At 38.9% G+C, this 27,789-nt stretch overlaps 1 protein-coding gene across 1 annotated transcript; it reads right to left on the bottom strand.

The window, feature by feature from the left end:
• Positions 1-88: 88 nt before the first annotated feature.
• LOC129377991 (cell adhesion molecule 3-like) lies at positions 89-27,761 on the bottom strand (the record flags this gene model as incomplete). Its single annotated transcript, XM_055058219.1, is given in 7 exon segments — positions 89-6,494; positions 9,697-9,822; positions 13,636-13,659; positions 14,061-14,384; positions 14,749-14,921; positions 26,932-27,022; positions 27,591-27,761. Coding segments are annotated over 7 exon segments (1,028 nt in total), but the record flags the coding sequence as incomplete, so codon positions are not given.
• Positions 27,762-27,789: the final 28 nt, after the last annotated feature.

The raw sequence follows: 27,789 nt of genomic DNA, 5'->3' as shown, positions 1-27,789 counted from the left end.
ACTGAGTCACAGCAAATCCTTCACTTACAACCAGCAACGCAGTTTAAATAAGATCCTTTCTAATCAGGAAGAACCAGCAGCAAGCAGGTGAAATTAACCCAAATTTATGTTTATTGAAGTCAACAACTCAACTCATATTCTAACAAAAAGAGAAGGAGAACAAAACAAAACAAAACCTCATATTTTTGGAACATTTCAGCCAACAGTTTCTGACCCCAACACAGCATCTGTCAGGGTTGCGCACTGATGACATCATCTGCCTTTTTTATACAAATTAACACACACAACAACACTACTTTCATGTGATATGAATATTTACTCAAAAGGAAGACTTATAATCCAAATAAGAAAAAAAAAATTGATTTTTTTATTTTTTTATTCATGGAAATAAAACTATTTTTGTGAACGCAACACATAAAGAGTGTCTGTTTGGGTCATTTGATACACACTCCTCCACGAACACAGACACACACACACTAAAGTACACACACACACCACAGGAGCAGACATACCTGCTGTGCATATTCATGTATGTGTGTGTTAATGCATCCATAGTGTGTGTGTAAGGTGTTTGTATGGGTCTGCATGTAAGAGTTTCCAGAAAGGCAACACTATGTACAGGAAAATATATAAAAATGGTTGTTGAACAAGAAAATAAATGCAAATACTACAATTCTAACATTCAAGTTTTGGGAAATCTAAATGAAAAAAAAAAAAGATAATCAACTAAATTGAAACTCAAACACTGATGATTATGCACAGCTTTTAAAAAACATGACTTAAAAAGTAAATAGTTTCCTCTACAAAAAGGGGGAAAATGACAGGCAGCTTGTTTGGAACTGCCTAAAGAGGAGATGATGACTCTGAGTGAAGGACAGTCCGGCTAAAACTGACTGAAGACGGAGAAGAGAAGTGATGCTTTGCTGGCACCTGGGGACAGTTAGTCACTATCACACCCAAGCCAGAAAATACAGTTTCACTGACTGCGCATCCCAGTTCAACAACAAATGCAGATTTCATGTTGGGGTGTTGGAAGAAAAAGCAGAAAGAGTTGTACTTGGTTGGGCGGCAGAGATGAGGAGGTTACAGGCAGATTTATCCGGGTCACAGCGTATGTCTGCAGAACAGAGGGCAGCAGCGAAGTCTCAGGAGAGGGGCTTGTCGGCACTTCTCGTCTCCAGCAGTATCTACACTTTCCAATCATTCCTCATGCAAGCTACATGCTAGCACATTAACTAAGACAAAGAACAGGACGATAAATTACAGGCAAATACAGGTCCATTAGTTTTTGAAAAAAGACATTATACTTTAAGTAGGAGGCAAGTATTTCCTCTCTCCAGCATGAGCAGAGTTACAGTGGACTGAGGCTAAATACAGTTCAATGCTATCGTCTTTGAAGTGTGCAACAAGCTCTCTGAGACAGAGCTGATTCTCTGCTCCTCAACCATAACACAGATGAAAAGCTGAGTCAAAATAAAAAAATATATCAGCTATGCCTGGTTCATCCCATAGAGTAGTGGTCCCCAGACCCTGATCCTCATATCCTGCACTTTTTGAAGTGGTATTGCTCCAGCACATAGACTTTCAAAGACCGCATCCTTAGCGTGCCACCAAGTTCCTCAGAAGCCCTTTTTATAACTCATAACCTGCTTTATAACCCTGGTGTGTGTTAACTGGAATATTCACAAAGATTTTCCCTGTTTGTTCACCTTGACCACATTGGAAACAAAGATTTTGGTAACTGAAGACATGTAGCGTCTTTTTACAGAGTGAATATATTTGTGATCATTAGATAGTTCCACAACAATTATGTTGTTACTATCACTCCAAATATTGTTCTGAAGTATTTTTTATGGGTAATGTAACATTTCTCTCATTTCTTCGTAGTTCTGTTTCCATTCAAATTTAAATGTAAGCCGGAGATATTAATTACTGAGAGGAGAATCGTCAATGAAACCTTAACCTAAAACTTAAGATTCCTCTTTGGAGGAATTTTTAGCAAAGTGCTAATTGCTATTTTTTCTGAATTTCTTCATGGTCAAAAAATACAGATTATGCAGATTCAGATTTTTCTTAAGAAAAAAATAATTATTATCCTTTTAAATTGCTTTTGCATAAATAATTTTGTAGAGTTTTGTGTTGATGGATGAGGCATTACATGTTCGGACAATTAATACCTCAAGACTTGGATGATATTGTGTAGCAGAAAAAAACATTGCTCTTTTTTCACTTTCAGAAACTTATGATGCGTAACTGTGGAAGCAAGAGCTACTTTTTGTGACCAGACGCAGATGATTAGGGTCTCAAAAGCTGAAATAATACCCCACTGAAAATCCCAGAGGAGTTGAAAAGGAGGTGACGAGGATCATTTTTTAAAAATGCGGCCAGACAGAGATTTCGAAAGGAGCGGCAAAAGCAACTGAGGTGGATTAGCAACATGTTATCCAAGACATGTTGCTGTAAAATATCATCTGTTACCCGAATATTGAGCTGTTTTCATGTTGTGACTGTCAAACAGTAACAGTCTTCAGTCACAGGATCCTTCAGATTTTTTTTCTGCTCACAGCATCAACATCCAAAACGACTCTTTGAAAATGCTTGGATAATATCTGTGATTTAAACCAGATTTAATTTTTATTTGGGATCGAAAAAGGTATTTTTAGTTGAACTGAATAGAAAATAATCTTAGCTTCAAACAGAAACTGCTCAAAAGAAAAGAGTATTTGTCAGTATTTCAAGAAATTTAAGATTTCAATCATGAATTTGTTCACACATTTTTAAGACATACCATAGATTAAACTGGGAGCATCTTGCTGACATCTCTTAGCCAAAGTCCTTTGAAATAATGCCTAACTTAGCTGATTTTCATACCAGACATCTAAACATGTTTTGTGAGATGTGTATATTTTTAAATTTATAACCTGTTTTAGAATCTGTTTAACAGAAAAAGGCATTTTTATGCAAAACATAATGCAGCCAGTAAATGGATAATTATTATTATTTATTGTTTAGTGTTCATTTGAACACTAAAAGATTTTGTTCATTACCAAAGGTTGCAGAGCACAATCTGATACTAAACTTACTAAGATGTGCATTTACAAATGTGCAATTAACTGTTTATCATTCTGCTTTCAACTGGCAGGAGCCATATTGGATTTTGAGGGATGGGTTGTTGGGAAACTATAGAAGACCTTAGTTGACATTTTCAAATTGGAAAGATGAATACGAACGAATAATGGAATGCATAATTAAATCCTTGATCCAAGCATTCAGCCCCAATCCAAATCCGGATGCAGTTCTGACAAAATCATGGTGGTGCTTGGCAATATTTGTATTCACAGAGATGGTGCTTATTAGAAGGTGTTTGAAAACCGCTGATCCAGAACACACAGGATGGTGGACTCTGGGAACCAGGGCTGGGGTACCACTGCTGCAGGGACTGTACGCCCGGGATGCAGCCTATCCCAGCTGCCACAGGGCAGAGCAAAGGCAGAGCACACCCTGGAGAGGCCACTGGTCCGTCACGGTGCCGACACAAAGAGACGAACAATTTGATGATGATTTGCTCAGGCACACTCGCAGACTAACTTCACCCTGTCTTTGGACTTGCAGAAGGAGAACCTGGAGGAAACTCAGGCAGGTGTAGGGACAAAATGCAAACTTCAAGCAGCAGGAGATATGAACCTATGATGCTGTACTGTTGAGGCGACAGTATGGCTGAATCACCAAATACCAAACACACTATTATAGAAACATATCCAAGCCAATAATCCTTTCAGTAAAACTCACAAAACCCTCTTAGGTAGCAGAAACACTTAATACAGGAATACTGCAAAAACAAAAAATCTTACCACGTAATTTTAAATATCTTAGAACACTGGAAATAAGACAAAACTAACTTACAAACAACAAACAGCAAAATGTAGGAGCTTGTTTTATTATAAGTCAATAATTCCTTAATAAAGATAGAAAAATAGTTCCACTGGCAGATTACTAATATTATGGAAATGTCTTGTTACATGTCAAAAAATCTGTCAGTGTAAAAAGTATTTTTCTAAATCAATATTAAGGAATTATTTACTTAAAACAATCTTCTATGCTAAAAAGTTATTCGTATATTACTTGTCATATTTCAAGTGTTCTAAAATATTTGCACTTAGAAAGCAGACAAAAATAATTGGTAATATTTTTGTGTTTTTTTTTTTTTGTAGTGAAGGTTGTAAAACTGACCAGTGATTCATCTCCTACATGCCACTACTGCAGAAAGCTTTCAGCCCACACAGCTCCGTCTACACAGGCTTCTCCATGAGCGAGAGACAAGCCAGGAGATTCTGGACATGTATCGGAGACGGAGGGGAGGGGAAGGAAGGAGCAATGAGAGGAGGGAGACAGGGTGAAGGTGGATCAGGACACAGACAGCTTGATTGATTAAAGTATGAAAAGAAGTAGACGAGTGGAGGGGGAAGGAGAAAAGTAGAAGAGGACATTAGGTTCCCTAAATGACTTTCTTGAGTGTTAGAGTAGCCTGAAATCCTTGTCCGGCCAAACAGAGCCTTGGCATGTGTACAACCTGCAGCCAGAGCCTCTTAGTTAGATTGCAATCAATTTCCATGCCTGGGCCAAGTGGGACTCGCTGCTGCCAAAGCCAAGTCTCAACCTTAATAAAGCAGCGTTGGTTTATGGGAAGCTTTCGCTTAGCTGGCGAATGAGTCCTGCTCATACAAGAAAGCCATCGAGGGAAGAGATTCCCCGCAACCCCCCCCTTTTTTTGTCCAGGAACTTGGTTATAATGCATGTAGACAGCCCTGTTAGGTCCTGTGAGCATTTTCTCAACCCCGGAGCAGCAAACATGGCAGGTTCTTAGAGAAAGCCAGTGAAGCCCCTACTCAGTGGATTTGGAGCCAGATGGCCTTGCCAAGAAAGGCGATCTGAAGGTGACTGTTAGGTTCAGCAGGCTGAGTTTGAAGGGAAACTACATGAAAGACAAGAAAGAAACTCTATTAAACTCATTTTGAACGTTTCACTCAGACGTGGCTGCCGATTAGAGTTCAAGGTTTGACTATGCAGGGAGGAGCTGTCGCCACGGAGCACGGCACAACAGAAGAAGCAAAGAAATGCCCAAATAAGAAGACTTTTGAACTGACAAACCAGCAGACACTGTAAACTCTTAACACTGACAGTAACACAACAAGATGTGACAGGAAACACAAAATCTCCCTAAAAATCCAAAAGAAAAATTTAGAAAACACAAACAAACCAATAGGAAAAACATTCTTTGTACAAATATTTGCAGTTAAGGTTAGTTTTCATTGCAACATCATGGTTGTTACATGTTTTTTTTTTCTTTTTTTTTTTAACCCAAAGATAATGATCGCTTTGACTCTGAATTTTCACGCATGTAATAAAAACAGGCAGGCTTTTTTTTTCTATTTTATTTTTGAGTATATAAGTTGCTGTGATGCAGTAACGGGCTGCATGAGAGGATAGAGGGCGCCGAAGAGTGACAGAATGCTGAAAAATAACAGAACAGAAAGTGCATTTACAACACACCAAATGTTTTCTGTCAAGTAAAAAGAATGCTATATAACTCTATATTTATATATTTATATATATTTATATATGTATACTGGAGGCCCTGGGCTTGGCAGCGCAAGGTGGGAATGCTGTTTTTGCAAGTTTTGTGGTGGTGCGTTGTGGAAAAATCTTATCGTCCGCAGGAAGCGGTTGGATGGCATAGAAAGATTAAAAAAAGATGGAAGGAGATTAAATTTTCCAATCAATAATTTTGTCTACCCTAAGCAAGTTTAAGGAGGGATTCTGCATTGTTCTGATAGAGAGAATGAGGACTGGAACGTGACGGGGGCAGACCCGCTGTGGGCTGCACTGTGGAGGAGGAAAGAGGTTCGTGACGATGTCAGAATGTGGTTTACAATTTAGCTTTTTCACTGCGCTGACAGTTGAAAAAAAGGGATGCTTGTGTGAGGATGTGATAACGGATCAGGATGTGTTAGTAGGAAGCTCGCCTTTGTTAATCTGAGCATCTACGAGCGTTCACGTCTGTGCGGAAAAACAACAACTGAATCATGTATGGGCGCGTGTGTGTGTGTGTGCGCATGTGTGTAACTTCAGTTCATCCGAATGTCAGTGCAAAAGATCTCACTTCCCTATATCAATGCAAAGAGGGTAATTGAAGTGCCGCCCAAAGTTCTTTACCTCCCTTCTCTTGCCAACATCCCTTCAACAGAGTAAAGAACTGAAGCTGTTGTGAAAACAAATGGAGGTTTTTCCTTTCCTCTCTCCTTCAGCTGGATCCTCCAAATTTTCCTCCTCCTCCTCGCTTTCTCCCCCCCACCACCACTCTGTCCCCCCGCCCGTCTAGATGAAGTACTCCTTCTTCTCTTCGGCTCCGGAGTGACCTCCCTCAGCGTTGATGATGGCCGTGTCGGCGTCAGGGGCGTCGTCGGAACCCTTGGCCTCATGGGTCAGATACGTTCCTGTGGGACGAGGAGGAAAAAAGAGTGACCCAGTGAGCCGGAGACAGAGGGGAAAAGGGTGGAGTAGAAAGATTGTAGAGGCCATAAAAGTCAACCACTGGGAGTGTAGGTCCCCAGTAGGATGGGATGTTTGAGACGAGATTGTGTCCACATGTTCCAGTGTGGCTCCTAAGCAAATACAACGAGAGCTTTCAGTGACTCGTTGTTTTTCTGGTGGTTTAATTGTCTGAACTGCTGCGGCGGAGACAGATAATCAGCCCAACAGAGACATCAATCTACCAATTAATGATGTTTTTTATTTACTATACAAAATCTTTGTGAGCTACTTGTTATTCAGAATATGCAGAATTGACATTTCAGTATCACCACAGAGATGCTTTCTGTGAGATTGAGTAATAACAACTTCAACTGTGTAACGATGCTGGGAAAGAGGTCTGGCATTGCTTCAACATTCTGGTTAAGGATGTGGGGAGAACCCGCCTACTTATTTATGTTCATATAAACCACTAAAATGATCATAAAACTAGTAAACCCAGAATCCAGCAATGGTGTTTTTAATTTTTGTTATTTTTTGCTTGATAAAAAAAAGCTTTTCTCCTGATTATCTAAACCTAGCGTACCAACACCAATCCCTTTCTGTTGAGGAAAAACTTGATCTGTTTAAGTTCACTAAACCAACCAAAATCAGTTTATTACAAAATACAGCTGAAATCATACTTTATCTAAATTTGCTCTTCTAAATCCAAAGTTCGCAGCTTACGGTCATTAGCCACAGTCAACCATCGGGTGATTTATTTGGGATCGTTATGCTGTTAAAAGACCAAACAAAGACAAAACAACAACCGATATCTTCATTCTAGGATTTTCTTTACACCCCTAACTAAACATACTAAAATTAAAGGTTGAATTTTGTGTTTTAGTGCGACACAATGCAATAATTTTAGTGCGACACAATGCAATAGTGACTAAACTTTGGTTTTGATTGCCAACAGCTGTGCAGGCATTACAGCTAATTTCTAACAGTAGTGCATATTATCTTAATGTTAAAGCCAGAGTTGGACAAATATACTGTATATATAAGGTATACTATTTAATACAGCAACATAAACTGTATTCACATATATTTGTAAAGGTTTTCTTAGGGAAACACACTTTTACAGCATATGCAATAAGTTAATAATTTCAGTGTATTTGACTTAAACATAACAATGCAGGCATTTACAATTATTTAAGCAAAAATAAATCTGCATATTTAGACACAAACATTCAGTACAGGAATATATGTGAATACTGAACTGTTTAATTGGGATACATTGATTTGACTTTTGCTCAAGGAGGCAAATATAATCAGTCCAGACTCTGGGTTGTTTTTTGTGAATAATGGAGCTGCAGCAACAGGAACTTAAACTGAGCCAGACAGAGTGACCTGGGAGATAAAACGGACGTGAGCACAAGTAGGACTAGCAGGTTATAATCACACAATATTCTGGAGAATCTTCAAGCTCTTACATCATAGTCTTGTAATCTTCAGTTAGCGGCAATTAATTGTTCTAAGATTTCCATTAGAAGCACAAAAGTCATTTGTTTTAGGGACAAAAGGTAAACATGTGACAGAAAGAAATTAAATACACTTTACTGTTCTCACAAAACTTTAACCACTGAGTTAATAACTCACCCCGGGATGGGAGTAATTAATTTTACCATCACAACAATATGATTTATTCATTTGCCCAAATAACTGTGACTTAATTAATTACCAGTCAGAGGAAATCTGAAGCGAAAAAAAGCTGAGTAAACAAAACATGTAATGAACAGTAATGAGTTGTCATCAGCCTGCATCACTGGGGCTTCTTTTACAGGATTCAACATGTAGGAAACAGGAGGTCTGAACGGGATGCACAAACTGCACAGATCTGTCAATGAGGTCATCAGATGTAAAGACATTTCGCCCACTAATACCAGAGTAAAAGTTTTAGTCATAAAAACTCATGTAAGATTTCTATCACTCACTATTTTCTCCAGTCAGATTTGTTCTTCACATTGCTGTATTTTTTTTATGTAGGTCACCATATGTCTAGTGACAAAAGCTCCAGATACATTTACATTTCATTTAGCAGGCTTCCTCTGATTTAAAGAGCCCTGATGACACCACAAAGCAGCCATCTGGGTTCTGCACGTCAGTCGGCTCAGCGTACAGAGTCTCTCTATGTTCATGCATGTGGGGATGACATGTTGCCTCACAACCCAGTTTAAGCAACACATCCACCATAATGGATTTTAAAACAGTGCCCAGTACCTACCATGTCCTATTACACTGCCTTGTAATGTAACATCCACACTTTTCAATGACCTTCACTGGGATTTAATGTAACAGACCAACACAAAATGCTTCATAATCATAAAGGTGAAAGAAAATGATGTATTAGACAGGCGCAGCTCAGGAAACCAGCTGTGGTTGTCTGATTTTATGTCTGCTGGAAGCTGACCCTCCACCTCCATTTTGGGAACTTTTGTAGCCTCTGTAAGGCAAGAGCCTTACGTTTAGCTCCGTCCTACATTAACAGCTTCAAAGTCCCTGATGAGGAATAGCATAATGTCTCCACCATGTGTCATGATGAGGAGCCTGTTTCAGGGCCAACTGCAAACCAAACAGTTTCAATTTTTGTCTGATCTTTTTGCCAGTATGGCCTCTGGAAACCTGCAGACAGGACTTCCTATTAGAATAAGGCAAATCGATCTGAAATATTGACAATATTGGGACTAAGTAGGTATGAGAACTGGATTGATACTAGTGTGATCCCTAGTGAAAGTGACTTCTGAAGGTAGTTCTTTGTGGATGGTTTTATTTAGGGGTATCAGAGTGGAAAGGCCTGCATTCAAAAGATTGTCAGGTTTGTATTTGCAACAAAAATAAAGACTTCCTTACACAACACTATTTAATGTTAATGTCACATAAAAACCTAAAATACAAAGTAATACCATGTGATAAACTTTAAGAATTTCAGAAAGTTACATCATCTATCGTTTACATTTCAAATTCACTCAGTCATTTGCATGTCCCTGCATACAAAGTATCTCTATGTTCATGGATGGATGATATGTTGCCATATTTTTGCATGCATCCATATGTATGCCAGCTTGTCTCCCTGTGTGTTCAGACGTATGAGTGCGTCTGCGGACTTGTTTGTGCAGAGCTGCTGACCTTTGTGTCTGATGAGGTATCTGCCGAGGACGATGAGGAGGCAAAGCAGGATGAAGACGATAACAGCCACCACCCCTCCGATCACAGCGTGGTCCACGCCCAAAGGTGCCGACATGGCTGTCGTGTCTTCAGAGGAGGTCAGGCGGGGCGGGATGACAAGAAGAGAAGAAGTTAGGACCCGAAAGAAGGGAATTATAAGAGTAGTCATCGTACAACTGGAGGAGATGAGAAGAAAACAGAGAAGAGACAAGACACAGAGCATTTCTAAATGTATAAGAAGCAGAGAAATCATAATGGGAGAGAGGAAAAGAAACATTGGGGTTGGTGGATGAATATTGGTGGAAATGGAAGACGGATGATGAAAGGCAGCAGAAATAGAGCGAGAGAAAATAATGGGGAGAGTGACGGAGGGAAAGCAAAAAGAAGGATAAGAACTGGGGAGCAAAGAAACATGTCAGAATATAATACCCACTGTGGCAAACCTTCACAAGACAAAAACAGAGAAGCAAAAACAAAGCCAGGAGAAAGAGAGTCGCAATTTCATCATCTGCCATTAAAAATTGTTTGTGCCTAACTTACACAGAAATGTGCAGCTTACAGCTTCCTTCAGAGAACGGGAACAATTCAAGATGTTGGGGGAAATCTCCACAGCTGTCTGTTTTGTTGTTATGCTAGCTCTATGCAAGTTTTAGAAAGAGAGAAACTTGTTGGGGGTTTAAAATGACCAGGATGACCTGAGGGTGCAGCAGTCATTGGACTGTTTCTGGTATCAAATTATTCTCAAGGTTTTTAAAGTTGCACTTTCAAAATTGATACAATATGTTGATCAAACTTGATTTGATTCATCATAAATTCTACTTTTTATTTAAAGCATACCAAGTAATATCTTAATCTCTGGAAAGTTAATGCATAAGTTAACATGATCAGCTTTGTTCGCCAGGTTTATGCAAACGGACAATAAATTTGACTTGGGTTCCACTTTGCTCTTAATGAAGATGCTTTAAATGTAAATATATATCAGAAAAAGAGTTTCTGGGGAGTAAAAATTTTTTTTTACCCTTAATTTTTATTCCTAACTCTGTTGCTAATCAGCAATTTGCTTTAACTGCAAAGCACTTAAAAGTGTGTCCTTATGAATGAAGGTGCATTATGGGTCATTATGGTAATTATGACTTGTATTATTGTTTAATATATTTATCAAACATAACAAAAACATTCAGCCATAAAGCAATTATCCACGAGAAAATGAAAAACGTAGGAATAATGACAATATAATATAATATGACCACCTATTAGTAAATACTATCTATGTATTTTATTATGTGTTAATATTATCATGAAAAAATTATTTTTATTTGTGAGTCTTGTGAATGAATAGTCACTAGTTGCTTGTGTGTTTCTGGAAAAAACAAAACAAAACAGTTTTCCTCCTTAATTTGTGATGAAGTAGAACTACTCACAGATTCATGCCATTCACAAAAGATTTAAAGTTTCATTCCCACCATTTTTGTTTGCATCAGCCATTTTGAGCTCTTAGTGTTTAGAGAAGGTATCAGTGTGCAGCCAAAACAATTTGACACAGCATTTATTTCGCCTGTTTCTTTAGGCTGTATAAAATCCCTGGGTGTTTGTAAGAAAGTCGCTCAGATAAAATCAACCCTGAAGTGGCACTTCCCCAACGTGTGGGACATAAAAAGCATAAAACACTTTGTGAAATCAAGGGGGAGAGTCTGGTTTCCATTAGGCGACTGTTTGAAGGACCAAACAAAAGATAAAAAATGAAAAAAAGACAAAGGTTATTTGGAGACTCTGTGTGATTACAGTAACAGGATTAAATGACAAATGCAGAGATGGGGGGGGGGGGAAGAGCAAGATCACAGCCAATTGATGTGGTGAGCATCCAACTTTGCAAGGAGGAGTAGCACTTCTATTTCTCAGAGAAGTATAGGACCTGACAAGAGCTAACCGACAGAGAGCAGAGCAGTGGAAAACCTTGATGAGTGAGGGAGAAGTGGAAGGAAAAGACAAAGCACACTTAAAGTGGAACACACACTCTGAATGGCCGGCGTGGAGGTGAGAGGGGCATGCTGACGAGGCGAGAATGGGAATGAGCCAATAAATCCTGCTGTCAGCATCAAAGGAAGGCAGACAAGACCCAAGAACAACTCAAAGCCAGCAACCGCACCGCCACAACCTACACCACACTGACACACACACGCAAAGCACAACAATGTGTAAATGTCTTGTACCATTTAAGAGGTCATGCTGGCTGGCATGTCTTAGAGAAACGCAAGTGTATGACGTCTTGTGCTCAGAGGCGATTTGTCCATGTTCGTTGTGTGTGTGCTGCTTTAAAAAATTCATTGTCCTGCTCTAGAGTTCGGTATTTGTTTTCTCCCCAGAACACCAGACAGACAAAAACACAAGGACCACAGGAAGGCACCGATGCATCTCAATAAACTGGAATATCGTCGAAAGTTTGCAATGCAGTTCAAAAAGTGAAACTCGTATATTACACAGATTGATTACACATAGACTGACATATTTCAAGTGTGTATATTATTTCTTTATTTATTTTTATCATTTTTGACGTTTATGGGTTGTAGCTAATGAAACTCCAAAATTGAGTTAATCAGAAAATGTTAATGTTACAATAATGCAGTGTTTTAACAGACCAATAAACAGGAGTTGTTGGCCTCATGAAAATCATGTCCATGCGCTGTACAGTATGTTCACTTAGTGATCAGCCTTCAGCTCTCCTGAGTTGTTGACGGTGGCATTTCTCATCTTCTCATTAAATTCTGGTTTTATTTGTTTTTTTATCTTTGGTAAGATTATTCCCATTTCATTCTGTTTTGTAACCAGCAACAGTCCACTCCAGCAGAATCCTCACCAGGTTTTTCTGTCCTTTACTATGCAGCATTCTGTGATCAGCCTGCGTTTTTAGCAAGGACATTTTGTGGCTTATCCTCACTGTGGAGGATGTTTATGTGTGTGTGCTGGACTGCTGTCATGCAGCCAGACATCAACAGTCAAGGCAGCAGTCCATTCCATGATTGTGTAGGCCATAACATGCTTTTTTTTGTTGGTCTTAGGTAATATTCTCATTTTCTTAAAAGCTAAATGTGGGGCTTCCAATAACTGCAACATATATTCTTTAAAGTTAACAAAAATAAAAGGTTATGGGTGACCAATTGCACATCCTTGAAGAGGTTATGATTGGTCTATGGGCTACAGAAAATATTACATTTTTAGCACAAAATAATTTTTAGATAATCTCTGCTCAGTTCTGGCTATTTTGAGTTCCTTACAGAATGAACTGCATTGGACGACTTGTTACTTGAAATCCAAATAAGCTGCAGCTGCCACACCCCAACTTAATGTTTACACTCAAACATGACAATGGCTGCAAACAAATGTGCAATTATACAACAGTACATCTTTGAACAGCAGAAATGGAGCCTACTGCACAACCAGCAAGAATGTGGCAAGTGGTTTCTGGATGGTTAGTCAACAACAAAACTCTTGCTTTTTCCAGCAGCCATTGTACAGTGAATGCAGCGGTAAGACCAGCTGACCAAACGTGCTGGAGCTCCGCTTGGGTCGCTAGGTAATGGTGCAGTGCCCTTCGATTGTGACACAACAAAAGGGAGGTTTTTGAAACAACTCATTTTTGAGAGACCAAAAAATATTAACTTATTTTCAAAAGCTGCAGGTTTTTGTTTCAGCACTTGGAAGTGTAGAAGAGTGCAAAATGTGAATTTTCCAGAACAGGAAAATGTATGGACTTATTAAAAATATTTAATTAATATTTCTGCTTAAGTTTTTAGTACATTAGACATACAAACACAAGACAGCATCACAGACATAGATGCACAGACAGGTGGTTGAAAACTACAGACACCCACACAAACATGAGACTGCTGGAAAAAGTTATACCTGTCGAGTTGCGTGCATCATCTTCTGAAGATGAGTAGATGGACAGTTGAATATTTAGATGAATGATGGATGAATGAAGGGATGGATGGATGGATGGAGGAGCGGATGCATGGACAAAGACGAGGTGTGCATGTTGAGGATACCGGGGTTAAGGATTAGGGAATATCAATAAGAGGAAAGAGGACAACAAGAAAAACAAAAGCATGAAATAGCTGCAAACAGCCACAAAAATCCAATTTTTGTCCATCACTGAGTGTTTTCTAGGAGTGTTTGCATGGGTGTGCATATAAAACAAGTATTTCTGACAGCTATTCAGTCTGTGTATTGAAGGAGAAAATAACAAAGCAGTGACTTTAATGCCTCCCCCCTCTTTCCACTCCATTACTAAACGTCTTGTGTGAGTGCAAGTGTGGAACTGGTTTTACCTGTGAAAGTGTAAACTCCGTTCGTCTGGATGGAAACTGAGGTGGTGGGGGATGAGAGGGTGGGAGTCGCAGGGGATGGAGGGATGAGAGGGGTGGAAACAGGGGAAAAGAGCAGGTCAGGGAAAAGGGCGTTGGAGAGGGTGGTGGTGGAAGATGGCGGGTTGGTGGTAGAGATCACAGCCGTCAAAGAGGAGGAGTCAGGGGAAAAGGTGATGAAGTCACTGAAGTCTGACCCTGAGCCTTGGAAGACGTCAGGTAAGGAGGAGGGAAAGATGGAAGTGGGGAGAAACGTGGGGGTAATTGCGTTTGAGGAGTCGGGGTCGTCTTTGTGGGTCAGGTGGAGGAATATGTGTTGCAAGGCGAAGAGAAATAGGCAAGCAAAGCGCAAGAATAATAACAATTAAAAAAAAAACACAAACAGACCAACGCATTGAACAAACACAGCACACCAACAGCCAAGGGAAAGAGGCGCAACAATGTGCGAAAGCGGTTTGGTGGTTATGGTTGCACGGTTGGATGAGAAAAAACAACAACAAAAAAAAACAAAAAAAAGAAATCAGAAGATAAAAAAGATGGACGTACAAGCAAAGCCACAACAGAAGAAATAAAAATAAAAAAACAATGAAGAAACGTAAAAGATTCCTGTCTCTCTATAAATCCCTCTTCTCCTCAGGGTTTCTCCCCTTACCTTGCACCTGAAGTGTGTAGCTCCCTCTGCCCTTCCCAATTCTGTTGCCAGCTTGGCAGATGTACATGCCGTTATCTGATTTGTTGAGCACTGAAAAGGACAAGAAAGCACCATCGGCTTTGGCCAGTGGGGGGAGCTCTCCCTCCGCCTTCTCCCAGGAATAGATGGTGGGCCTGAGACAGATGAAACGAGAAACCTGAGCTGCTTGATGTGCACACTTTGCAAATAAAGTAGGGAAGCAGTGGAGTGAAAGGATGGAGAAAGGTGGAAAAAGAGAAAAAGATTCAAGAAGAAGAAAGAAGAGCAGAAAAAAGATAACAGCAATAGATGAAACAAAGGGAAATCTTCTGATTATCATGTTGCAATCACTAGTTCTTGTTTTCACTAAGATTCTATGTCATAAAAATGACAAAGTAGCTCTTTTTTTTTACTTTGATTCCCCTAAACAGCATCCACAGGAAGAAAATTGCCTTCAGAAGCTACATAATTTGTAAATAAAGTGAATTTTTTGGGCTGTTTTGTTCTATTTATACATGTTAGTGGTGTAAATAGAACAAAAGCTGACTTACTAGTGAAAGGTGTGAAAGAAAGTGATCTAACCTAAATGAGACAAAAATATAAGTGCTTTAGCCAACATGACCCTGAACACACCACAGACAGTAAAAAAGAGACAGTGGAGATCTCCTGCTCTGGAGATTCTCTTTTTCAGTAACGACAGGAAATATCCTACCAATATGGAGGTATTTGAGGAGGAATACAGGACAATACTGGAAAAAACCCTGCCAGAAACTTTTAAACACTTTAGATGGGGAATTAGACTCACCTTCCAACAGGATAACTAAACACAGCTACAATAGAGTAGTATAGAGGAAAATATATAAATGATCCAGACAAATTTCTAAATCCACCTCAGAGTTTAGACTCCTATGCAGTCTGATTGATTTTAACCTGCTGTTTAAAACTGAAAACCCACTGTGTTGTGTTTCTATCACATAAAATCTCATAATAAAACATTGATGTTTGTATAGGGCTACACAATCTATTGCAATTATGTCATGACAACATTTGTGTCTGCTGTATTCCCATCACAAAGGACTGTGTTGGAGTTCAGTAATTGTTGGCTAACATATCCAAAGTGTCCTGAACTCTTATTTTGCACGTTAATGTGATCTTTAGCCTGTTGGACTGAGCTTTACAGCTGCAGAAGTTCACACCGGACACAAATGGCATTCTCCAAAATGCTAAAGGTCATACAGGGTGATAAAAGTGCTGATAACAAAATAAGCACATATCACAATTTTTATTGTGATACCAAAAATATCGACTTGTAATATTTCTGAAGTGTTTCCTAATGAAATGTGAAAAAATGTAGGAGGCATGGTCACTTTTTTTGAAGGCATTGAAGAAAGAAAAAAAGTTTTTGAAGAAAATGCGAGAGTGATGATCGAAAAGACGGAGGTGTTTGCTCCAAAAGGAGATGAAACGAAATGCAGTGAGAAAGAGACAACAGAATCAGAGCTTCAGATCTGCCCTTGTTAGAAAAATCCATTTGGCGTAACAGATTGTATATGAGAGAGATAGTGAGACGTGCCTTGATAAAAGAATCAATTATGCAAATAGCAAAGTCCTTAAGCGCTGTACAGTAATTACAATGACGGCAAGTCTGAATCAGGGACGGATCTGGATGTCTTGGACTGATTAGTTGCTCTCTGAAATGTGCACATAAAGGTGCAGTCTGCAGATTTAAAGCGCTAGTGAAGTGAACATTTGTCCCCTTTTCTTATAATTTGTCTGTTTACACCAAATATATATAAAAAGACAGAATAACTTGAGCTAAAAACTCTCTCTCTCTTTCTAAAACTTGCATAGAGCTAGCATAGAACAAACAGCCGAGTCCCCTGACACTTGGCATTGCTTTGTTGGTTTTGCATTTCCTATAGGAATACAAATGCCAAAGACAAGCTCACGTGCTCAGTCAGCACTCCCAAGACAAATGAAAAAAAGATTATCCAAGCATTAAAAGCAAGTGCGTCTGGTTACCTGCTATAAAATGTAATCAGCTGTTGTATTACGCTGCCTCCAAATGTGACATAATATGCAATTAACTGAACAATTAACTTCACATTTATCGGCTGTAGCTTGTGTTCTGTTATTGAATGTAAAACTAATCTCTTTTACAGCGACTACGGGTCATGCTACTTTACACAAGAAGCATGTGTAAAGTATTCTTTTATGGCTATAAAATCTGCATGAGTGTGAGCTTCATGCATAGCAAGCACCCGTTAGTTCAAATTTAAAGATAATTTTATGATCATGACCCCTGCATGAATGATTCTTTATTTTCAGATTTGATAATAGAGACAACAGATTAGATTCAGTCGCTATTTTCAGATTTAGCAGTAGATAAAATAATTAATCAAATTGTAAAGCTCTCAGCTGTATGAAGTCCGACAAGTGTATTTATTTTATGTTTTAGCAGATGGATCCAGTTAAACTTTTTTGATTCCATTTGCTCTCAGCAGAGGGGTTTTGAGGCTCATAAGGCAGCACGATTCACAAAAGAAGCTCTGATGCTGTTACTTCCTGCCAAGCATTAAAAATCCAACAGTGAAACTCAGCGGTGGAGAAATAGAAAGTGAAGCCTGGTTTCTAAAGGCAGACATTTTACTCTACATGGTAATAGCAGAGGGGATCACAGTCCAAATTCACACATAACCTTTAGTTTCTCTACTGCTTTATCTGCAAAAGGTCTCTTTAAAACTTTATAAAATACTGCTAGAAGGTCCTGAAATCAAGTAAGAAAAAAAAATATTTATGCCTCTAATAAGCTTGGCAAAAATGTAGCAAATAGGTAATAGTATGTTTTCAGGAAAAATAAGTATACATAATAGATTGAAAATATATAATTCTGCATTAAATTTACAACAAAATTAAGTAATTAGGTGTTAGAATCAGCCAGCAAGGCTTCACTCCATTATGTTGGGAAAAAAAGGATTAATTTCAGTATTTACTTTATCTATCTGAAAAACAAGAAAGGAAACAGTAAAAAGTTTCAGTTTCTTTCTTTGCCGTATTCTTATGACTCATGCCATTGAGCTGACATTGCTGACAGCTGTTGTGCTCAGAGCTGTCAGTGGAGGATATTGACAGGTCAGAAAGATGGTGCAGCAGAGGAACACCAGCTAAGTTATCAGAGTAAAATATTTTACATTTCTGTGAAGTTCAGTGAGGTTATGTTGAATATTGTTAGCAATGATTATCTTACCTGCAGGATATTGAGCCGAGTCATCTCAAAAATACAAACTTATTTTCGTTTATGTTGATTTTCCAGGCATATAGTGCCATTTTGTAGTGCAATCAAGTAACTATGTTCAGTTTTTATTAAAATGCTGAATATATCAAACATAAAACTTAAAAGAAACTTGACTTTGTAATTTGTCGCCTTGAAATTGGGCATCTGTCTCTTTAAGAAGCTCCTACGTTTTTTGACACTCTGCCTTCAGCATGTCATCACAACAGTGCTTCTCATTATGCTGTTTACAATCATTTTTAGGAGCGCTGGACTGAGAAGCAGTTTGTATGACGCAGCAGATTCAATGATTCATCAAATGTGTGAAACAATCAAGGCAACACTCCAGATATGTTTTTATGAGAGGATTAAATTATAACATGATGTAAAGCTGAAGTCAGTTTTCATAAAATCCTCTTTAATTAAGTCCTTACTTGCATTTAGGTTGTTCAAATTGTACTTAATGTAATGCTATAATTCAAAATGATCTTTTTCTACATTCCAATAGGTAACAAAAGTATATTTATCAATGTCTTGATGACATTGATAAAGATATTTATCAATGTCATTTATGAAATCTTAAGGTTTTCAAGCGGTCCTTGTATACTGTAAGCTTCATGTGTGTATTTGTTTCTTCTGGGCAGTTTTCCCTGCTTTTTGGCACCCAAAGCAGCCGACGGTAACAGTGCTCACTTCCAGAGTCATCAAAAAGGTTTGTGAATTGTTCATAAAAAGTGAAATCAATGGTTATGTTGTGTAACATCATCCAGACAAAGCTGTCTCATGCAGCAGGACTCTGTGCAGTTACATTGTTAGGAGACTTTTCCTAACATTTTGAAGCACAGGCATGTGTCAATTAACAGATTTTTTTTTTTTTAACTGCAAGCCTGGAAATAGTGATGCAATTTCTGCCAGCTCTTGTTGTCTTGTTAGTTTAGAAAGCCAGTGATGCAGAAATTTGTTTTTTTCTGTGATGGGTTTAGGGTCCAGTGCAGAATGCGCTAAGATAGAGAACATTTTCCTAAGTCATAATACGAGCCTCTTCGTCACTTCCATCAACTGTTTAATTGTTCTACTAAACAGTTTTATGTCCTTCTTATTGTTTTATTTTTATTTCAATATGCAGTGCTCATGTAGAATTAATTACTCTGTCATGTTGGAAAAAAATCTGATTTTGAATGCATGGCATATTTTGGATTCCACTAATCCAGATAATGCAGCAAATATCACATCAAATAGCTAATTTGGAGCAATGCGTAGGAATGACTTTTTCGTTATCATGAGAATGCAAATGTCTTAGAAGGGTTAAAGTAGGTGTAGCGAGAGGTTTTCTCAATGTAACCAGTGACAGTAAGACTGATATAAGGCATCAGCAGCCATGTCCTAAAATAATTTACAGCTTACTGTAATCGTATTACATGCCTCCTGCTGTTTGTAAAGCTGACCATGACCTTGCACACTTACAGATGCTCGCATGAAAAAGGTTTTAGTTCTTCAAACCTTCTCAGCTTTAAATGTGTTAAATGAGCACGGGAAGAGGAGCTTAACTTGTAAAATGACTAGAGGACTGGAAATGTGATGAGATTATGAAGCCTTGTTGGCTGCGTTGATCAAATAGATAGGAAATATAATAGATTGTAGAACGCAGATTTTCTGCCTTTCCTTCTTGCTGCTGGGCGTCAAAGAAACCAGAAAGAATTCGACACGCTTAGCCATCCTTTCAAACGTAAAACGATGAAACTACTGGGGGAAAAAAGTGTGGATAGGGGAATGTAGTGTGACATTTATTGAGTCTGATTGGGGAGGGCAGCTCGACGGGAGGCGAAGGAGCTGAGTGGCTGGGTGTGTCGGAGGAAAGGTGTTGTCGCGGTGATTGGGTTTTGACTGACAGCTGCAGGGACAGCCTGTATCTGATTTGATTGGACGCTAGTTCACCCACAAGCCGCTGTTCACACAACCGAGCACGCTCCAAATCCTTTTCCTTTTTCCACCACACACAGACATACATAGTACATCTTTCTATCTTCACAAGGACTTTGCATCGAGTTCCATTCATTCTTTATTCATTGTTATGACTATGCCTTGGTCCTAAATCTAGCCCTTACACCCCAAACAGTACTTTTTCTTATGGGGCCTGTAAGAAGAATAGGGCCCTCACAATGTAATATTTGCTTGAAAAATGGGCCTTACAATGTGATGCTAAAATACTGAGCTCCTCTTGTTTTTTTCTTTCATTGCCTGTCTTGGTCATTTGTTGCTTGTCACCATATCTCTCTGTCTCCCTTCCACCCACACGTCGCTTCGTTTCACTTCACACTACCACTCCTTTGCCTCTTTGTTTGTTTTTCTTCCCTTCCCACCTCCTGTTTATCCATCCCCTTCTTACATACTGTTATTTTTTTTAAATTGCACTTTCTGAAACTTAGCTATGAACAATATATTATTATACTTTAAAGAAGACATCATAGTTTTTATTACTTCCTCTACTTATTCCCACTCTGCTTTAATAAAACTCAAATTCATTTGTCTAGAAAGTCCAGTTTTTTTGGGAAAGTGTGCATCGAAAACTGATGCTAACTCTTGTCTGCCTAGAAACCTTGGGACGTGAACTTTCAAATTAATATGTGAACGCCAAGCAGGCCGGAGACCGCTCCAAAAGTTACTGTGCAGGGCATTCTGGGTAAATACAACCAAGACAAACACAAGAGTCCAGCATGAGTGGAAGAAATAGCTTGTGGTCAAGACAAGTGAGAAGTCGTGCTAAAATCTGACACCGCTCCAATTTTGTTCCCATTTCATGAAGAAAGTTGTGCTTTGTGTCTTCTTCAGAGGTTTGTGAGTCATTTTCCCCTATGGTTTTTGGTACAGCGCCACCACTGGTGAGGAGTGGAACAGGTTTTCCAAAGAATTTGAACCAATTGACAAAGTCCAGTGTCATACACATTTTCAGCATCAAGGCAATGCAAAGTGCAAACCACACTGACTGACAATGGGACGAATCTTCAAACTTTGGTCCCCAAACAAACTGGGTCTACTGGACTATCAGGTGTGGAAATGCTGTAAGGGTCACACTGTATTTCAAACTCCAAACTTGGGCAACGAACCATAACATCTGACAGCAAAGTTTATAGCTCAGATTTGAGTTTAAAAAAGTAGATTTATATGGTGATTTATCCAAAACTAAGTAGAAATACTGATTTTTAGTCAGAGTGCAGCAACACTACATATTCTCATTTATTTAACAATATAGAAAAAGTAACCTCTACCAAAGCTAATCAGCATGGCTACGTGTATAAGAAGAACATTTGAAGGGATCGGTGATTAATTTAGCTCACATCAGTTCAATATATTTATGGAAAACAGTCTTTTTAGCAAAGAAGACAATCTCTATTTAGTGATAAATGGTAATAAGCATCGAGTGAGTATTGTTACTGATGATATGCTGTTATCATGTAGGGAAAGGCAATTTTTAAGTTACGACTCCAAAAGACTCTTTTTGTGTTAGAGAAATATTATAAAATTACAGATCTGATTTAAAAATCTGTGGAAATGCCTTTTGTGATTTATTCACATTTTATACTTTCAAGGTTTTTAGTTTTCCTTTACTCTAAAATATGATGATATTTAGTCTTAAAATATATTTATAGAATCTCCTGAACTCTTGCACTGACAAGTCCATTATGACAAGAAAGAGCCATTTATTACTGCAGCACAGGGCCATTCCTCATGTAGGAGCATGCATAATTCAAAGGGATGGTTTCATCCACTGAGTGCTATTGTATCACAGACAGATTCTCAGCAGATCTGCCTGTAGGACTCCGTCACAGCCGCTTTTATTGTATCAATGCATACATGCAATGACAGACACCTCCTTCTCATCAGCCCCCTCTGTTTTTCACTTGACAGTCAAACTTAGCAGTTAGTCTTCTTCCTCAGCCCTCCCGTGAAACGATGACAGGGCGACGACGGCGGAGTAGGGAAGGGATGACAGGACGGTCTAGCTGACGGGGAGGGTGGGGTGAAAAGGTGCACGTCGAGAGAAGAAGGAGAATTATGGGAAAGGACGGATAGAGGTGGTAAAGAAGGAGGGCAAGAAGGCAGCGTGACAAGGCGGAGAGCGGCGCACGAGGTGTGAGTGACACGCCAGTGGAGAGATACCAGACAACGTAGGATGGGCGGAGGCAGGGAGGAGAGGAGCGGGAGGATGGCGGAGCGGATCGATGAAGGTTCATCTATAATGCAGAGAGGCCAGTGGAAGAGTATATTTGTGTGGGCAGGATTTAAGACGCTGACTTGTTTCTGTGTGTGTTGCCTTCAGAGGAATTGTGTATAAACCATATGAGTGAAAACATGAGAGCTTGTACAAGCAGCTGCTATGTTTTTTTTCCTGAGTCATGTTTGAACAAGGAACTATTTGCTCAGGCAGTTGTCAAAAATTGAACATGTTAATGTGTGATTACTTACAAGTATTTCTAAACTCTATGGTTGGCTCCTGTACAAGCACCCTGCAGGTGCAACTATTTTTTGAGGTGTTTATTGATGCTAATGATTGTTTACCTACCATGTAATTTGATGCATTTGCTTAAATTTCAAGAGTGTTTACATACTTGCATCTTTATACCGAGTTCCTGTTTTGCATTGTTTATTTTTAAAGTTTTGTTTAAAGGTTATTAGCAGGAAAACTTTGCCTAAAGTACATATTTACTTGGCTAACTTGGATTAAATGAGCATGAATCTGTCAGTCCTTCCTACAGCCTGAGGTAGGAAGGACAATTTTATAATTTTGAACAGTTCCAATATAAAAATGTCACACTGGTTGAATTAAACCTTTATTTTATAAGACTTTAAAATGTCCTTGATGCATCCTATGCATATTTGGGCCTTTGGAAGAGAAATTGGTCCACATGGTTACAGATCCTCCACTGAGGTTTCCATTTAGTGGTTTCACAACATCTGTTTCAGGTCAGAGAATGAAACACTTTTGTTTATGGAGACTAAAGTTCCTACAGATCTTTAAACGATCTGAAAAGGTACATTAATTTCTTTTAAATCTGTTTGCAGTTAAATTTAGCTAATTTTTCCCATCAACACAATAAAATTGTGAAGGATGTTCTTTGTAAATAATTATTTAATGACAGTGTGACTGTAGTTTTAACAGTTTTGAGTTGTTTGAAATAGAAAAAGTCTACTGGATCTTTGTGTCCTTCAGCGTAGTCATTAACTGCAGCCTCCAGGAAGAACTTATCTATATTTGTACAAAAGGAAGACACTAAAAAAGTTATCTAATGCAAGTTAGTTATTAACATTTCATTCCATTTTGCACGAACCTCATTTTCCTTCTGTCCAAGTCCTCCTCCAAGAATTTAAACAACTTAATAATGAGGCTTTCTCTCCTAAATAACATCAAATGCAAGTTTAGTTTTTACATAATCCCACCCAAACAGTAACATGCATACCTCAAACCTCGCTACAGTTCTTTGTAAGTGACTTTGACACAAGGATTCTTGGACCAAGCTGCTTTTCCTTTAAAGATCCTAATTACCCCAGCACGCTAATTAGGTAGTCAGTAAATTGCTTAAACCTAATGAGACCTTAAACATAAAGAGACAAATGAAGACTCGGGGAGGTGCAATTGACACAGATGAACTCAGGCTCTGATACAGACGTATCAAAGTCCTTATTTGCAATACTTTGAGCCTTATTATATATTCTGAGTTTTTGGACTTTTTCTAAATTCAGGAAAAAAAAAATTCAAATCCTGATGGAAATATTTACTGCAATTTCATCAAATTTGTAGAAAAATCCTCAAAGCATTTAATCTCTGCATATGTTTTTTTTATTGGTGACAGAACATAATATGTATCTTCTGTAATGTGACAGAAGAGGAAATAATTTTTTGCTGCAGCGATGATGCATTGTTTCCAGGCAACGTGGGCACCCACAATGGTGTGTCTCATTAGCTCCTCTGTTTTAAACTATCTTAAAACCTAATGAACTCACTCCCTCAGCTGTGATGTCTAAGTCTGAGAGGGTCTGAACTTGATCTTTTCCTCTTTACTCTCTTTTCTGTTCATCTGAAGCCACTTCACTAATCAGTCCTTTAGTATTTAAGCCCGCAGTAGGTCACCAGTTTTCTCCTCTGAGCCCAGTGTCGTCACTTTTCAGTGTTTTGCTATTCCTGACGAGTCCCTCCTATGTATCAGGTTCTGCTGCTCCTCCTGAGTTGTTTTTCCCACCTGGTTTCTGTAACCTTACATCTTCTTTTTGAAGTTAAGCTCCCCTTTTTGTCTTTGCCACCTCGCCTTTGGTGTCGTGCTTTTTGGTCCTTTGAACTGAGCCCCAATTGTTCCGCTTTCTATTATAAAGATTTACAACATAAACCAACTTGTGCAGGTGTGGCTCTAGCAGATGAAGAACTCAAAGACCCTGAGCTGAGATCTTTGTAAAATCAGAGCAACTGTTCAATGCTAATGATTTGATTTTGTTGTTAAATGCAGCAGTTTATTTATCCGTTCTTCCATTTGTCAGCTTATCGGCGCAGGGATATTAAGCAGATCCTATCACGGTCATACCTAACAGTAGCATTATATAGAATAGTTATCCTACAAAGCATTTTTATGAACTTCACAGGGAAACTGTAGTACTTGGGTAGAACCCTCATATACATGGGAAGAACATGCAAACAAGTAGAAAGGTTCTGGTTTAAAATGCATCCTGTGTTTTAATCGGTTTCCTGTTTCTTTCCTTGCTCCTATAAAGAAACAGTGCAAACGAAAAAATGCACCATCATGAAGCCCAAATAGAATCATTTTGCTGAGGTTCGAAGAGAAAGACTGTATTTCTTCCTTAAAAGGATGTCTGAGAGTACAATCAGAGGTGAAAGTGTCACCTTTGGCACCCAGAGCTATTCAGTGTCCCCATCTTGTCACCTTAAACCAAGCGGTCCAAATGAACACTGACCCTCGGTTCAGGAGCCTTTTTTTGTGGACTGAGTTGTCATTTTTCTTTCAGAAAAACATACTTTAAGTCAAATCTGAGCTCGCAAAAATCCTACAAGAGGATCTCTATTGCTTTTCTCTAAGAAAATGGAATGATGCATAACCTTGAGTTCAAGCTTGCCACAGTTTTATTAGACAGAGATTTGAGTGCTTCAGCTCGGCTATAATCTCATTGAAGTCACAGAATTTGCAAAAGTGCTGACACACAATAAGATTTTTTTTATATTTTGTCATATCATGACTATTTTAATATATTTTAATTGTATTTTATAGGATACACCAACATAAAGATGGACGTCAATGATAATGAAACACACTTTCAAATTTTTATAGCATTGAAAATGTATTTGCATTCAGACACCTGGGTCAAAACTTTGCACAAATACATTTTGCTGGTTGGGCTGGGTGATAAAACAATAATATGTATCACAATATCAATAGAAAATACTCCAATTCAGAACCTCATGGCAAATGAGGTCAAGTACTCAACCAGCTCATCAATCCATTTGGATTGTGGGAAATGAAGGAATTTGTCACTAGAAATGTAGGTGTCTGCAGACTGTGAGCACAGAGTCTGTGCAGATCACAAAATCCGTATGAGTATGTGGGAGCAGTTTAAAGATAGTCACCGTGCTCCATAACTGCTTAAAAATAAAAAAGAGCAAGGTGAAGGGAAAAAAAACGAGTGCAGAAACTCAAAGGGAAAGTGTGCATAAAAGCGGAAAGGTCACATCAGCAGTTTGGAAGTACATAGGATATTTAAAACTGAAAACGCTATGAAGCTTATATAAAATACATATATAGACTCGCCATACGTTCAGGTTTGACTCTACCAGATTTGCACATCCAGAGTAATGCATGTTGTGTTCCATCCTCAGAATAAGACTGAATAAAATGTCTGTGAACATAAACTTTTATGTCTCGCAGAAGTTTATCAATCCCAATTTCACCAGAACATTCTCAATATGCCTCGATATAAATGAAGGTATTGTAGCTCTGTCTGTTTTTTAGGTTTGTGTTATCCTGTTGAAAGGAGAACCGCCTATGTCTTATGACTTTAGCAGCTGCTAATAGGTTTTCTTCTTGGACAGCCCATTGACTCCTACCAACTTCCTGATCTCTGCTGAAGAAAAGCATTCCCAAAGCATGATAAAACCATTACAATGTTTTGCCTTGGGGAACGATGTGATCAGGGGGACATGCAATGTGTGCAAATGGCATCTAAAGTAGGTCCCAAAACCACTTTTCTTCCTACATTCCCAACATGGCTTGTTGCAAATGCAAACAGAGCTTCTTATAGCTTTCTTTCGGCTATGGGCTTTGTCTTGTCTCTCTTCTATAAAGGCTCGCTCTACCATGGGCCTCTTGGCCACATGTCTTTTTGCAATGCTCTCCCTGTTTAACCTGTGTGTTTCAAGTGGACACCCATATTTCGATGACTTTACAACTGTGTTATACTATTTTCACTTTCAGATGATTGAAAAGTTCTTCATGACATATTTAAAGCCTTGGAGACCCTTTTAAAACTTAACCACGCTTTAAACTTTTCTCTGTGTTTCTTGGTCTTCATGGTGCTGTTTGTTCAATAATGATCTCACCCAAACCTCTGAGGCTTGATTTTTATGCACAGGTTCAACTTCTGAAGGCACAGCAGATATTATTTAGGGGGACAGCCACAAATTCCTATCCTCTTATTTCATAACAGTATGCCTAACATAATAAACTGAGATTTAGGCTAACCTGACATAGTGAAAATATGTATTTAAATAGACAACATGGCAACAATAATCTGTAAATATAAATGCAAACTGCTGGCAAGTGTGTCTCGAGAAATGTGGGCTTATTTCTGTAAAGTGGTTGATGTGAAAAAGGAATGTGTGTGTGTGCTTTTCTTACTCAGGGTTGCCTTTGCCTGAACACTGCAGAGAAAACCTCTGCCCCTCTATTGCCATCCTCTCCTCAGGGGTGATCACTACTTCAGGGGCATCTATAAGCAGAAGATGAGCACACGCAGACAGACACACACCGACACACTGCGGTTACATAACACAGGAGTAAGAGCTGTACATACATACCACAGACAGTCCCATTCATTCCTGTCTCCATCTGCTATCGTCTGTGTTCTGCATGCATCATCTTACTATGACATAACCCCCTCACACAATGGCATTGCTTTACCTCTGAGCTGCAGTACCATGACCTTGCCCACAGGAGGGCAGTATTCATACAGAGTCCACATCTTCAGTTAGTGATTTCATTTCAGCTGATAAAGTGTTCTTCTTACCCACTGTGGCTCAACTCTAGCTGAGTGCAGCAGGCGAGACAGGTAAAATTTCTGTCTTCTTCTTGTTATAACAGACTGGGACATTTTAGATCAAACTACAAAAGAGGTGGATGGTTCTCACGCTTTTTAAAAAAAAAGCTTAAGAAAGAATATAAAGAAGCAGCTCTGTTAAACTAGCTTTAACTCTCCTCTCTTTTCTTCAACCAGCACCTGTTGTATCTTCTCACCACTCATTCTCCCACCAAACCTTCCAGTCTCCCAGTTGACTTACACAACACCCGCAGAGACTGCTCACTCTTCTTCTCCCCATGTTTCACAGAGTCGTGATCGACGACACAGGAGACTTTGGTGTTATCGTCGTTAGCAGTCACTTCCAGGGTGAGCTCGCTGCTGACGTTGTAAGTAGGGTCATCTGGAACGGACTCGACTACGTCAGGGCGCCCTAAAGTGAGGAGACAAGTACAGGGAAG

This window comes from Poeciliopsis prolifica, unplaced genomic scaffold, assembly GCF_027474105.1.
Source record: "Poeciliopsis prolifica strain line A6 unplaced genomic scaffold, Auburn_PproV2 SCAFFOLD050, whole genome shotgun sequence".
Taxonomy (NCBI): domain Eukaryota; kingdom Metazoa; phylum Chordata; class Actinopteri; order Cyprinodontiformes; family Poeciliidae; genus Poeciliopsis; species Poeciliopsis prolifica.
This window is presented reverse-complemented; position numbering and strand designations above follow the sequence as displayed.